The 15126-nt window shown below is 37.3% G+C and overlaps 2 protein-coding genes across 5 annotated transcripts in view; one reads left to right on the top strand and one right to left on the bottom strand.

Annotated features, from left to right (window-relative positions):
* LOC123003667 overlaps positions 1 to 10566 on the top strand; it is a 98712-nt gene extending 88146 nt beyond the window's left edge. For both annotated transcript variants that reach the window (XM_044396586.1, XM_044396587.1), the window contains 3 exons: positions 8180 to 8740; positions 8844 to 9286; positions 9336 to 10566. In XM_044396586.1, the coding sequence (XP_044252521.1) occupies positions 8180 to 8740; positions 8844 to 9286; positions 9336 to 10436 (2105 nt within the window). In that variant the 3' untranslated portion in view covers positions 10437 to 10566. The remainder of the gene's footprint in view (positions 1 to 8179; positions 8741 to 8843; positions 9287 to 9335) is intronic.
* Positions 82 to 1567, bottom strand: LOC123003668 (SUN domain-containing protein 3). 3 transcript variants are annotated; one of them, XM_044396588.1, is made up of 7 exons: positions 1401 to 1567; positions 1293 to 1346; positions 1206 to 1246; positions 916 to 1167; positions 448 to 870; positions 230 to 399; positions 82 to 183 (listed from the first exon to the last, which is right to left on the bottom strand). In XM_044396588.1, exons 1-7 carry the CDS (start codon positions 1444 to 1446, stop codon positions 147 to 149), a joined length of 1023 nt encoding a protein of 340 aa, XP_044252523.1. In that variant the 5' UTR covers positions 1447 to 1567; the 3' UTR covers positions 82 to 146. The 3 variants fall into 3 exon arrangements, with proteins under 3 accessions (XP_044252523.1, XP_044252524.1, XP_044252526.1); XM_044396589.1 differs by having other exon boundaries at positions 916 to 1123; positions 1168 to 1246; positions 1401 to 1560; XM_044396591.1 differs by having other exon boundaries at positions 916 to 1153; positions 1401 to 1550.
* Positions 10567 to 15126: the final 4560 nt, after the last annotated feature.

Here is a 15126-nt window from a genome sequence, read left to right as displayed (position 1 = left end):
ACGGACTTCAAGTGACGATAGAATAAACACAAATTTGGAACTCGAAGGGGATGACAAAGGGAGATGAAATAAATGTCACACTTATATTGACGTGCATCTATCGTTATTTTTATTATTACAGACATAATTTTGGTAATAAACGTCCCTCATCCGTACTTCCTTGCAGTTCCATGCAGCCGAATCCTTAAAAATCCAAAGTAAGAAAACTTAAAAAATCACACATAAGTACCTGTAAACACAAGTAAAATCTTTGTTCCCGTGATTGGTCATTATTTCGAATTCGACATATTTGTAGTAAGACGACACGTTGTTAACATTAAATGTTTGCACGGTCCCTCCTTCAGCTGTGTATCTGAATTCGCCTAAAAATAACTTTCCTCCGTTTGGCTTCTCCAGCCCCTAATCACCACAATTGAAAAAAAAAATTACACTAAAGAAAAAATTTACCCATAATTTGAAATCTTTGGGCGCTGAATCGATACTCCCACTTGGAGAAATCGTTGGTGGAATGTGTTCCAAGGTGACGGAATCAATCAGAACATAATCAATAAGTTGCAAAACGGCTTTTCCGGTTTGCCCCTTGAAGGCCCAGCATTGACCCGGAGCTGTTGTGGCTTGAATCATTGAGGATGGGCCATGATCACCCTCGCATAAGCTGAATCCAAAGAGAGATTTGGGATTTGAATAGGGGGCAGCATCGACACTTAAGATTTTCCCTCCACTTGATTCTAAGGCAAAGTCAGGACGACCAACGGGATCTTTGAGGAGTAATTTCAGAGTTTCGCTACATTTTTTGTCTAATTCTTTTGACAGTTTTGCGTGGGGATCTTCTCTTCTATTATTCCCTCCTTTCATGTTATTTATATCTTCCTAGGAACCTTGTCAGAAGTTTAGAAAAGAAGAAAGGATACGCACCTTAAGTTTACCGACTTCTTTTGTTATTATATACTGGGAGTATATTACAAAGAAAGTGCCTGCAATAAGTAGGATGTAGAAACATCCAAGAAAAAAGGAGCACAATGACGAGTTGTTTCTGCATCTCAGAGGAGGCGGTCCTGGTTCAAAACAGTAATCCATGGTATTGTCGGAGAGTGCAGTTAGAGCTTCATTAATTTTTCTTCCTCTGAAATTTTTCTCCTGTTTAGTTTTAAGACTGAAAACTACTACCTGAATTTATAAGGAGACGAGCGTCTATTTCTGTTTACTCTTTTCGTTTTACAAGTTTGTTGAACATTGGAACTTTTAGCTGTAATAGACAAATTGAAAGATTGCTGACATTTTATGACACTTACTTGAAAGACGAGTGTTGTATGGATGTCGGCGTGTTTGGCAACTATTATCGCTATCTGTTAAAAAGCAAATTACAAAAACAATCCGTTATGACTTTATTTTATGATCACCTGAATCTGACAGCTCGCTATTTTTGCTAACATATGTATAACTCATGTGAGGTTTCAAACATTTCCTCAAGACGTCAAACAACTAGATCTTGTTTACGAAATGAAACTTTTCAAGAACTATTTTTTATCTATGAAAATTTTTCATTAGTCTTAGAGACGTCAAAGACAACCTTCTGGAGGTAAGAAACTTTTCCCCGCAGAGTTCTGCAAACTTTCCAAAGAAGGATAATCGATGCAAAGCACTTACGGTAAACTGTTTAAACTTGTAGGTTATGAATTTTGCATCACTAACATAAAATCTACAATTCACGAGCACCCAACTGCGGTCAGGGTTAGCATCTACAACCGATTTTACATCACTTTAAATATCGCTTTGAAATGCTAAATTATTTCGGACAGGGGAAAATCTTCTGATATAAGACTGCTAAATTATTTCATATAAGAATTCTCTCGACCGCGATTGCTTCTAAAATATTTGCAATATTTCAATTTGTATCGAAAGCACACCACTAAAAGCTTTTTAAAAATTTCAATACACCGCCACCCGTGGGACAGTGTCAGGTCAGAGCTTTAGATCCAACCGATCAAATTTAATAAATTCGGTGTTTTCTTGAAAGTTGGATTTCTTGCTCATTTTGCAACACTTCCCGAAATTGATTTCTTAGCTCTTGAAATGGGTTTACGTACATCAAGCGGACTCTAAAATGAGAAGATGACTTTATATCCATTATACATTGTAGCGTTTGTTGCACTTTTATGGTTTCAACGCTTTGAAACTTCCAATATTGACATTGTGCAAATTCTTTTTGCATTTTTGGCCTAAAGAGACACTTTTAAGCAAAAATGTTTTTATTCTGACTTTTTGCTCCAAAAGTTATAAATAATTGTGGTAATAAAAAGGTTCTTTAGAGTAATGTTTTCCAGATGGAATTGGGGTCGGTATAATTTTCTCTTCCGATTGTGTCGGCTGAAAAGTGCGGCACGTTGGACTACAGAAATGCTTGGTTGGTTGCGTATAACGAGAGAACCATTTGCTTGCTAATGTTGTAATCACAATTTCTCCATCGTGCTGTAAGCGCTCATATTATACGAATTTCTAGCCATAATTAGTGGAGAAAATTAATACAGAAATAATGGGCAAAGAGAAAAACTCCTTTTGTACGTAAACAAAGAGTTTATGTTAATGAGAGCACTTTGACTTGTATCGCTGTTTACTTCAGTGTGGCATAAACCCCGTTTTTTTTATCAGAGACTTGAGCACAGCTCCGAATAGACATTAAACTCACGTTTTCTTAATGCGATAAAGACAATCGCTATTCAGCGTCCGCCTCTGAGCCTTCATCAAATTGTGGATTTCTCCGTGGTTTTGTTCTTGTTAAGTTTGTCAAAGAACACTGTTAATAATTGAGCTGAAAAGCTCGATTCAGTCACGTATTTTTGCCAAATTGTTGGATCATGAACGCAATCAGGAGATCTTTTTACAGTTTCACCGGACTATTCGGAACTTTTAAATTAATTGCGTCAATTTCGGCTCCGGATCGATTCGTTCTTTGCAGGAATGCAATTACAGCATAAAGATAACGGAATATAATGAGGCGCGAATAAATCAGAACGCTGGCCCCGATAAATAATCATGCAATATGAGTAGCAAGGATGAGGGCTTTTTCCCGCCATTGTTCCGGTCAGCAAAACAATTCTGTGATACTCGTTAAACGCGAGCTTTTTGTTAGCGACTAACATTGCCGCATTTAATCTTGCGACTCGACAAAGCTTTTATAATTAGACTGTGTTCTTTGATTGCCGGTTGAATTACAATGCGGCGAAACGCGGATTAATCTCATTTGATCGAATAAAAAATAAATAAACAAATTATCCGAAACAACGAGACGATTTGATGGTGAATTTGATTAAACAGCAACGTTCAAAATACAGTGACACTGCAAACAGATTTTTTATCCCCAACAGTTAGTTTTTATCTTCCGCAAACATTTATTTTGAAGCCTGGAATTAAATTGTGTAACCAAAAAGGTGAATATTGACTCACTCAAGTAACACAAAAAAAGACAAGCCGCATTTCAATCAATGAAATAATACATTTTATGACAAAAGTTGTGACAACCATTTTACATTTACTGTTTTCGTAAAACTGGTTTTTGTGTTTTGCAATAATTCATTTTATTTCGGGTTAGAAGTTCTGAATCTGAAACTATTTTCTAGTCACTACCCACAACATTCATCTTTTTCGTTTTTTTATTATCAAATGGAGCGAATATGGAGTCGCTTTTTATCATTTTAATACGAGCTTATTGGAAATGCATCATTACTAGCGAGCTTAATAAAAAACTTTTATTAGTATGTCATTTGTGTCAGAGATTGAATTCGCTGAAAAATATATAGAAAATTTTGGTTTATCCACTAGGGTAGGTAAACATCAAACATGGCACTTTGATCTACTAGTCTGTAAAAACACGCCGGAAACGACGATCAGAAAATCGGAAGTGCCAGCTGAAATAACTGAATTAATTGTAGGGACGTTGGGTGCTCGACTCATTTGACAATTTCGTAATTAATGCTAAATGTTTACTATGTCAATGTTTGTTTGTGATGATATGAAGTGAATAGCCAGTCGTATTGTACGCAATCGTTAATTTATAATTGTTTTATTATAACGAATCGGTCAGTGTGAATTATTTCTTCTCCACACAGGCTGTTAATTAGCTATTTTAGTGTTTAACTATGTACCTACGATAACCGTTAATGTAAATTTTGTCAAATTAAAATCTGCAATGCAATATCATTTCAAAACCCTCAATTTTGTCGATGCGTGAAATTTATTTATTTATCGTCTCTTCCGGTTGAATTCACGACACGAAAAACTAAACAAGTTCTCGAAGGATTTTGTAGTCCTAAATAAACATTGTCTTCTACACTGATTGTGCAGCGTTCCCTTTTCGTCAATTACTCGGGAACATCCAGACAATACCACAAGGCAGGCAAGACATGAAATTTCACTTGAAATTTGCACATCTAGTTACCACTTTCAGTGCACTCGTGAATGTTTGATGGGCTTTCAAAAAGCGATGAAATATTGATGTGATCGGGATGTAAGAGATCTCTTATTATTACCAAATCAACAACTAGATTTTATTACTTTTTGTTACCTGTTTTACATAACTGAAATTCAATATCCAGATAAAATCATACTAATTATTGCAGTTAATTATGATCAGGACGAAAATTAATAAATTCAAAAAGTTTTAAAACTTTTAACATTTTTAGGAAAGCAATTTCTTTTTATAACAGTAACAGTGTGCTGCTGTATGCGGCATGTACTGGCATATAAAACAATTAGCCCGGGTTGAATGCAACGTTTTATAAGTTACTGAATAATTGAATATTTGAACTTTGCAAATATTGCAGCCACTAATTGCGTTTTGGAGTCTCTACAGCAGTGTTTCTATCTAAAATTACTTATTTATACACTTCTGGTAGCAGAATAAAAAGTGTGAAACTTGAGTAACAAGGAGTTACTTATTCTACAACCAAGTTTGACGAGTTGAGACATGTTTTTCACAAAATAAAACTAATTACTTAAACACTCAGAAAGGATATTTGAGAGGAGTAGTTACTGAAGGAGTTGCTAAAGCAACAGCTGCTATTTGAACCAGCATTCAAAGTATTTTAATGACATGCGAATTAGTAAACTCCCAAAAGAGCCTAAATTGCTGTTTTCAATAAGAAATTATTGCAGCTTTCGTCATTAGCTCGGTTTAGGTTTATGACTTTGACAGTTTAATATTTTTGCAAAGTTTGCGTGAAATAGTTGGATGGCTTTTGTTTTGGTGTTAATTTTCAATTAGTGAATGTGTGGGTCGTTTTCCGTCTGGGTGATGAATAAACAGGAACAATAATTTGAGAACAGTTTGGTGTCGACTTACCCAAAGGATGTTTCAAAGAGACGCCGCCATCGAGATCCGGTCGCTTTTGAAGTTGGATCGCTTCAATTAGGTAGATTTTGTTGAACTTCGGCAAGTTGGTGTTGCATTTTATTAGTCTCATAAGACTATTGCGGTGAGTTGAATAGAGTAACAAAGACACGTGACCACACACCCAAACTTTCTCTATTTCTGGCCATCTCGAAATTTATTTCTTTGATGTCAACTTGCGGTCAATGGAACCCTAAACCTGCATCTTTTTCCCAATTCTGCGATATACGCATCCACAAAGCGAATATAAAACGTTCAGGCAACGTAATCCTGCCCAGGAAAGGGGAGATTAACCGAGGAGGGTGCGTAATTTACTTCTCTTTACGAGGACAGCCTCTTGCGACGAATCCAACTCAAATTCCGTTTGTTGCGGAAAACCAAAGGATAATTAAAGAATCGTTTCTTTGTACAAGAAAGAATTCGACATCAAAGTTTTCAGCGGTCAGCAACTGGACTGTGAGCTTTTTCAGCGACATAACAACGATAGAAAAGCCGAGTTTGACAAGGCCTCGAGAGCAAAAATACGATTGGTTTCACGCCCAATAAAATAAGGGAAGGCAAATGATCCGTTCGAAGCAGACGGGGATCGGTTCCAACACTTGACTGTTGAAAGAAAATATTGCCAGAAAAAATCCGAGCGCTTTTTGAATTGTCTAGATTCTAGTTGCTTGAATTGATTGAATTGGACTGGTTTAGAATTTCTCCTTTGTGAAACTCATTTTTCTACTAGTGGTTGATGACAAAAAAATCAGCAGGTGGTGAGAAAAATCGATTATATCACCAGTTGCGAAATAATATTAAGTACTCAACTGTTGGCTCCTTGCTTTGATCATCACAATTCGACTGTGGTTAAATGCAATATTTTCGTTTTGTAATCAATTTATTACTGAGTAATATGACGTGAGGCACAGATGGCGTTACCATTAATACGAGCCGTGGGAATCATCAATCTTGTGGAGCGTCATCCCGCGCGGTGGTCGGTTTAAGGTTTAGCAGAGAGATAGAAATATTTCACCCGTTCAGCTTATTTAAATACTCCTCCCTGAAAAAATTAAATTGGTCTAATCGGCACGTGTTTGAAAATTATTGGGGAGCGTGCGCGATATTTATCATCTGATATGAAAAACTGACAAATGACGCCGACCGTTGTTAATAGGATCAGTCAGTTGGGGTTGAAACAATTCACTTCCGCATTTACTAGCCCATTATTATTAATAGACTACAAAACTGGCTTAAACTTTCCGGGGTTAGGATAATAAACTTCCGGATTGCGCGTCTTGAAAAGGTTTGCTTTTATTGTGATCGTACGTGATAGTACTTGCCTCTCGAGTCCTTTCTCAAAGGAGGTCTATTTTTCGGGTAGAATATTTTCAAACCAACTGGAATCAACCCGGCTATAATCCTTATCGATGACTGCAGATCCGCTCTGTGGCGTTGGGTTGATACGACCAGCCACGAGGCACAAACTTCTTTCGCATTATCATAAGCTGGAATAACAGGATCCCGAAGGCAAGGACGCAATAATTCGCCTCATTGTTTGCCGATAAGTTAAGGAAAAACAACAATGAAGCTGTGGTTTTTGTAATTGACACGAGAAAGGAAGTTAAGATTGCAGCTGGATCGAAGAATGAACTCCAAATGCTTAGCGAAGTGGCATCCGAACCCCATGCAATTTCATGGACCGCTTACTCTGGCCGGATTTACACGTTATTGTTAAAGTTTTGGTTAGGGGTAAAGTCGAATTAAACTTACGTGGTGAACCACTCTAAAAAATAACACTCAACACCTGAACAAAGCCGGTTAAGGGCTAAAACATTGATGGCTTTGGAAATCACAACCTCTTCCCAGTAACAATAATACCAACGTTTCGTTGCTTTTAACGCTGTTATTAATTGTAGTGTATCAGAATTCTAAAAAATACTGACGAAATTTTGAAAGTACGAAGTGTCTCAACCTAAAATTAGCCACAGTTTCGTGAAAGCCGAATTATACAGAGAGAAGCTAATTAAAAGATCAGCCTTTTATGATGCTGATGAAGGAGTTTATGCTTTGTGTAATGAAAATTTATTTAATTATGTCAAATTTACGTTGAGATGAAAACATTTTTGTGCTATTCTGCGTCAGGAGGGTCTTTAACTTGCGTTAACTTTTTGATGAGCCGAGTCCTGAAATTGAAATTGTCTATTTCTGAGCGATTTCATTAAAATCTGTTAGTTTGAAGGCAACGCAATAAAGAAAAATGATGGGCATTGTTTGTTCCGGTGCCGACTCCATCGTTTATCTCTTCCGCTTTTGTAGATTCCGGTATTTGTCACCTCTAGAAGATATCTTTATTTGCAACACGCTGTGTTAACAGCGGTTGTCTCGTGTCAACTCCTTATCTGTATTCGCGAAAGTTTCTTCAGCTGGCGAGATTTGCGGAGAATTGTTACTTTGAAACACCTCGAAATAGTTTCAGAATGGGTGCGAATTATTGAACAGTTTAATGTAAACAGTTTGTAGCAGAGTGAAACTTTGTGTAATCTTTTCAATATTACATGTTAACAGGCTAATATAAAATACAACAACGAAGTTTGGTTAATTTGCCGCCGGAGGCATTTGGTGCTATGAATAATAAGTGATGGGCCTCCATGTATTTATTATTTATGCTTGATTAATATTTGCACTATTTTGGGGAGAGTTTCCCAAGAGAAATCGAATGCAGTTGCAGCATGAAATAATAATGATCTCATGTTAAGTTATTCATCCGTATCAAAAACTCTCAAAAGAATCATTTCTGTTTTCTCTTTCCAGATTGCCTCCACTTGCAACTTTATCGCGATTCAAAGGATCGCTACAAGCAAGGCCAGACCAAAGCCTCGCTTTCCCTCCAGCATTTCTTGGGTCTGGAAACTGGATTCACATTAGATAAAGAATCGAACACCGTAGCCATTCTCTGTCAGGACGTCGTAGTCGTCCTGGCTTTCGATAACAGGGAACGTTTGATGCAATGGCAAGTCAAGTTGAGCACACATTTAGGGGACGGCCCGCATTTTCTCGTTCTTGTATCATCAACTCCGGCAAAGTCACGATTACCTCCAGGTCCCGCAAGACTTCACGTCCAAGAACGAGGTTTTTGTTTGACTACTGGAGTCCCGCCGCGAGTTGCGGGCGAATGGCTGATTAGTAACTTAAGGAGGTATGGGGTGGTTGAGGGGAGGTTCTGTTTCGAGGGCGGCTCGAGATGTGGAAAAGGAGAAGGGTTACACGTGCTACTTACCGATCAGGGGGAGGAAATTACGTCCACGTTGAAAGTCGCAGCTGTTGGGCAACTGCATTCGTCCAGGAGGAGGCCTGTCTCGAGAAACATGTCAGGTATTTATTGATTGAATTTAAAAAATCATTTAGAGACTTTGTTTTATCTCAATTTATCACTAAAATTTGAAGAATCCAGAAAGAGATGTTCTTTTTGTTTCAGTTATGGATAGTCCGCGACGGCCTGCCTTGCGATCGGACGGTAGGGCCACAATGGAATTGAGTGATTCGTCGATTTTATCACGTGCTGATTCTCCTTACACCGATTTGGAGAGTAATTATGGTTGTGGTGATAGTATATCGAATGATGGTTGGGGGGTTCCCCCGATCGAGCGTTGTATGAGTTGTATCAGCAAGCTTGGGGCGTTATCAAGATCATCAACGGCGACGGTGACAATGGCTACGCCTTGTTGGGAACACACTTGTGACAGACATTCGATTAGTAGTGGTTCCGATAGTAGTGGTTGGAGTCAGGCGGTTACTAAACCACCAGCAAGGCCCCCGAAACCAAATGCTGGTCCTTTAACTTCTCCCAGTAAGAAACCTCCAGCGCCGGCACCATCCTGCTATGACAATTATGACATTCCCAAAATCCCATATCCTGTGGTAAGTAAGTGAAATCAAATTTGGCGGAATTATTTGTGTTTTTTTCCAGGAGTCAAAATTGGACGAGCATTACGACACGCCTCGCAAACTAAAAGAATGTTTATTCGACACAGTCCACAAACCCTGCGGTTGTATAATCCGCGTCCGCCAGCCCGAACCGGAAAGGCCATGCGTTTGTCAACGTCTCATGTCGTGCTGGTCTGGAGATGAAGACATAAACGCCCTTTATGCCACCGTTGACAGGAGTAAAAAATGTCAACGCAATCAACCCACAGCTGCCAACTACGCCAACATAACGCCCATGTCGGCCCCCACTGTTCCTACTTCTTCCAATTACGAAAACATGGAATTTGCTCAAACTCTCAAACTATACGAAAACAGCAAAGAAATCGTGGAAAAAGCGCGCGCTTTGTGCAGCAAATGTGGCCACGCTCAAGACGACTACCTCATGATGGAACCCTCCGCCAGCAAGCCGGCGCCGCATCCCGGCTACATCCCCATGTCCCCCGCTGTGAAGCAGCGTCTCGGCAAGGCTCTCTCCAACAGCAATCCTAATCTAGCGCCGGCCCTCGACCGCTCCAACAAGCCCTCGGGCTCGGCTATGCTCCACGCTAATGTTTACCAACGAAAACAACTCCTCGACTCGACTGATAATCTAGATTTGAAGCGACGACGATCAAACTCGGCTGATTCCAGCCGCTGCGAAGAGACTGAAACTTCTCCGTGTCATTGCGTCCAGTCCGTAGCTGTGAGAAGGTCCTTGTCCGTTCCGTGCAAATCGAATCGGGACTCGTCGAGTTCCAACGATTCCGGAGTCTTTGAGTTACCTCGCAAGGCGGCGCAATTATGCACCGTTTCCACTTTACCTCGACGTTCGAAATCTTCAGATCCGCTCCGGGATTTGAGCTTTCAATTTAATAAGGCTGAAGGAAAGTCCGCCAGTGCTGAAGCGGAGGTTCCGGTCTGTCCGTCGGGATCGACCAGTAGTGGTACTTCCGACATGTCTGATTACTTCGAAACGCTGTCCTTGTCCTCACACAGTTCCAACGAAGCGCCGCCACCAAGCTGCACCCTCAGACCCAGGTCGGGGAACGAGTATCTCAGTTTGCAAAGGCTCATCGCACCCGTTCCCGAAGAACGGCATAACTAGTCTATAAATAGGAAGCAATAAATATTAACAGTATCTAGTACAACATTATAATTATGATTAAACTATACATGTAATCATTTTCTGTATAAAATTATGACTTTATAATAAATTATTCATTGAACAATGAAACGGTTTTCGATTTTTCGCACGCTTGGAAAACAAAGCAAGACGTTTGTGGTAATAACATTGCAGCGTTACAAGTCTGGCGATCTCGTCAGTATTCAAGTGCCTTGCTGAACAAGCTTTTTGTGCCACAATGTTTCAATAGACTTTATTAAGCTGCAACAACACTTTGTTTTTAACACTTATTTTAAGATCTGGATTAATTCATCAATGAGCAACTTGACTTTTTCTGGTCCTTATATAATTAATAGATGCTTTGAGTTTTTTTGGATTTTAGAAAAGAGTTTTGCACAAATTATACAGAGTGTTAGAAAAAGATAATGAAATATTTAAGGAGGACCGAAATAAACAAAAAAGTCTTAATAAACATGGGTCCGCAAAGTAACGGTTTTGGAGACATCGAATGTGAAAATTTTTAGAATTTTTACTAGAAGCTTCTCCTTTTTGTTTGAACAGACTGCAAATAAATGTTTAAAAAAATTAATAATTTTTGATATCTTCGAAACCATTACTTTGTTTATTAAGACTTTTGTGTTTGTTTTGGTCCATACTATTACCTCCTGCAATATTTTACAATCTTTTGTTAACACCCTGTATGTAAGACAATTTAATTCTACCTGTAATTTATTATACAGTGCGACAAAAAGTCTGTCTATCAAGCAAATTTAAAACGTAAGTCTGTGGAAGATAAAATGTCATAATGACAAATGAGAAATGTCAAAATATTTTTTATGTAAATTATGACAGGAAACCGTGGTGAACGATTTTGATGAATAAACACCAACAAACTCTTATTTTAGTTTGTTTTGAGACGTTTTAGAGAATAATTCAATTTAATTAGCTCAATGTTTTAATTTTTATAAAATAATTTTTTGACATCTAGATAACATACGAACTGCCATGCAACATACGTCCTCAACTAGGACGCCTACTTGATAGAAAGACTTTTTGATCGCACTGTATAAAAATTTACCTTTCTCACTGTGCATTTTTTGGTAAACGAAGCAAAAAGCTTTTTAAAAGGACTTCAAATACTCTGTGACCAAAGCACAATCTAACTTTAACGAAAGGTATTGCAAACATACATTTTTATGTTTGTATTGTAGCTAATCAATTAAAACACTTTTTATCACAGTGATGCATTTATTGACTAAAAAATAAATAAATCAAAGGGAAACATATTCATCGTTAGTCAAATAGAATTATTTGTTGTAATTTTTGTGCGCGTGAATCAATTCAATTTTTTTGTTAATTACCTGCAAAACATTTTTATTAACTTTTTAAAATTGCTTTCCAATTTCCACCACGTCAGGTATATGAATCGAATGCAAAAGCATGCAGCTGGAAGTGTAATTAACTACTCCACTGTTTCATATTTTAAATTATTAATTAAAAATAAATAACATTTGTTCCCAATAAGCGAATGATAAATACAAAAATATTTAATACACATGCAGATTCTGTTTTATTGAAAACGTGGTGGCTAATTACTAGGTGTATAATCTAAATTTTTGTAGATTTTTTTTATTTATTTAAATAAGTATTGATTTTTCTATAATCTTATAGCATTCATTATCCTCATTGAGCATCTGGTACTTTACCACTCTTTTCACCTAGTTTTGATTTTAATTGCCTATAATTACCATTTCTGGGTTTTACTTGTTTTTTTGACCCAGAAATTATTGTCGACAAACAATAAGTTTCAAATAAAAATTAGTGTTAATTCGTATCGACACGTCAGCAATGAATTTACGCAGCTTTGTTCGCTTGTAAAACAAGCTTTTATTCGGTCACAGAAAAAAATAAACCGAAAAACAAGACTAACTGGTAAATAGTCAATTTGTTAATAAATGCATGGAAAACTCAAAAAAAAACCTTTTTATTTCTGATTAGATTCTGAAATTCAATAATAATGGTTTTGGTTTTTAAACTGCATGACGTAGATTTTACCTGGCGAACTCTACATCAAACAAAATGTTTGATGTTTGTGACTCGGCAGTAAAATACTAAAATAAGATTACTGCAGCAATAAATTTTCGTTATTCCTAAACTGCAGTTAAAGTCCTATTAAATTAGCGAAGCCACCAATGTTAAATTACTGTGAAGTCTGCGAGAAAAAATATGTTTCAAATTCAGTTTAAAACAGGAATTATGTCTGTTACAGAGTGTGTCCACTTTCCACATCACATCAAATAAAAAATAACAAAATTATTTTTAAACAAATAAATTAAACGAAGAAAGTTGTTGTCGTTATAATAAAATTAGGTAACCACCATTTGTGATGTCACCTCTTCCTTTTACAAAATACATTTAATTTTGAATGTTTTGCTGATTTTGTTCCAAAGGGGGAAGTGATCTAAAAACATGTCATTGATAGATATCGGATAGAGTAATCCTAGTGTTGTGTGTAAAATTAAAGCACTAAATCAAGCTTTAATGAAATATTAGTTATTTGTATGTGGTGTCGAAGATTGAAACTGCAAGTCATTTGGTTCCGCTCTCGAAATCGATTTCGTCGAAACAATGCAAGGCACGACTGGATTCTCTGAATGCTGGTCATACGCCCTCTTGTCTTCTCGCACTAAGTTTCGCTTTAAGAATTTTTGGTGGTCGTTTAACGAGGTAAAAAATAAAAATTTTAATAAGATCTCATTCGAATCGTGGGCGAGATGGGCTGTGCTAGATGTGTGATCGAATCGGTGTTAATGCGAGAGAATCGGGGAAAGGAAAGAAAAGCAGGAAGTGCGGTGGAGATTAAGATATACAGACTGCGCCATAAGTCACGGATTACATTTTCACCGCCGAATAATATTATAATTCGGCTCTTTGTTCCACGTTCTTTTATTGTATTTATTCAGCATTTCGGAAAACTTACTGTAACAAAAACATTTCATCACAGTTAAGGAAGCATTTTTTCTCCAAAAATTAAACTTAGGACTTGGAAAAATTAACACAAGACAATCTTGCTAAAATCTGCAAACCAGAAAAATGTTTGCTTTCAAAGGGCCGTTAATATGTTACAATACAACTTGGATACAAAATATTGTCTATAGACTGATGTAATTAGATTTACCGAATGATTGCTAATATTGGTTAAAAAATATTTTTTCAATATTTCTGTTATCATCTAACATCTAAGAAATGGTTAGGTAAATGAGCATCATCAACAGATACAAAATACTGCGGATTTTTATGTTTTAGCTAGATTTTATATTAAGCCTAATAGCTATGATATGTAATTATACAGACTGTTTTGGCTAAAACCCATATTAGAAGCATCAGGAGTTTGTAACAATTATATTTTTTTAAAATTTTATTATAGCCTTAGTGGCTTCGATCCTGATCTATGAAAATATTTTCAAGATGGCGGCACATTTGATTATACCGAAAGTAGGTTTCAATAGATAGAAAACTATGTTTTTTATTGCAATTTTAGATTACTTATGACTTTGAATGAGTTTTCTGATGAAAAAGTTGATGTCTTCCCTCTAAGTTTAACCTACGGAGACCTATGGTATACTTTAGTCTTTAGGTATCTGTAGTTTAATCATTTTCGAAATGTTTAGACTTTTTTGCAATTTTTGGATTTACACCTTCGTCTTCAAAAATCGATAACTTTATCATTTTTAATTATTTTGAAATCGTATTTGAGCATATGAAAGAAAAGTATTAGATCTTTCTTTTGGCGAATTCATAATCGCAAAAATAATTAACGAACCCTCAAAATGTATGGTTACGTTTGGGAAACTTCAAATACTCTTAACTCAATTTTTCTAAATGAAACGACCTAATTTATTTTGAAGGAGGATCTTTACTAACATTTTTTCAGAGATTTTTGAATAAAAAGGTTCAAATCTAAAAAAAATCGAAAAAGTAAAAATTTTGCAAAATGATTAAACTTAGGTGTAGGGAAGGCTGATGAAAAGTGTCTAAAAACCACATGAGTAATCCAAAGACGCAGTAAAATTTATATATATATCTTTAATCACACCACTGTACCACGATTTCAGAGAGAACAAAGCCAAAATCGTTTGACAAGTTAACAATGAATATGGTTTTCAAGAGGTGAAACACCTCCTTTTTTTTCTAAACATGTGAATTATTTCTTTGCTTAGTGTAAGCTTTAAGGAAGTAACGTGTGTAGAAAGTAAAGGCTCGTGATTTTTGACACACCCTGTATAACTTTCGATCGCCGTCTTGTGTCTCTGGTTTTGGCGTTGACCCGGCTCGAGATCATCGTTTCGCTTTCAATAATCACATCCTGTAAGTGTGTCACAGGGGAAAGTGCTTCTGGGCGTCGCGGCCAAGGTGACATGGGCATCGATGTGGGCCACTGCGCAATTAAAAAGTCACCGTGTGCGGGATCCTATGACATAATAACCGTAACAACAATCGGGAGGTCGGCGCGCCGCGCCGCTTCGCCCCAGTTTCCCAAGTGCAGCAGAAGTTTCCGCAAGCATCGGCGGCGATTTCGGTGGTGGGCGTGCAGGCCATAAAACCTCAGCCGTCGGCCCGGATTCCCATACGTGCGCGATGCTCCTTGCGGTGGCCGTCGTGCTTTGCGCTT

Source organism: Tribolium madens, unplaced genomic scaffold, assembly GCF_015345945.1.
Source record: "Tribolium madens isolate multiple individuals breed KSU strain unplaced genomic scaffold, Tmad_KSU_1.1 Scaffold_1;HRSCAF=32;Tcas5.2_LG8, whole genome shotgun sequence".
In the NCBI taxonomy this organism is placed as follows: domain Eukaryota; kingdom Metazoa; phylum Arthropoda; class Insecta; order Coleoptera; family Tenebrionidae; genus Tribolium; species Tribolium madens.
This window is presented reverse-complemented; position numbering and strand designations above follow the sequence as displayed.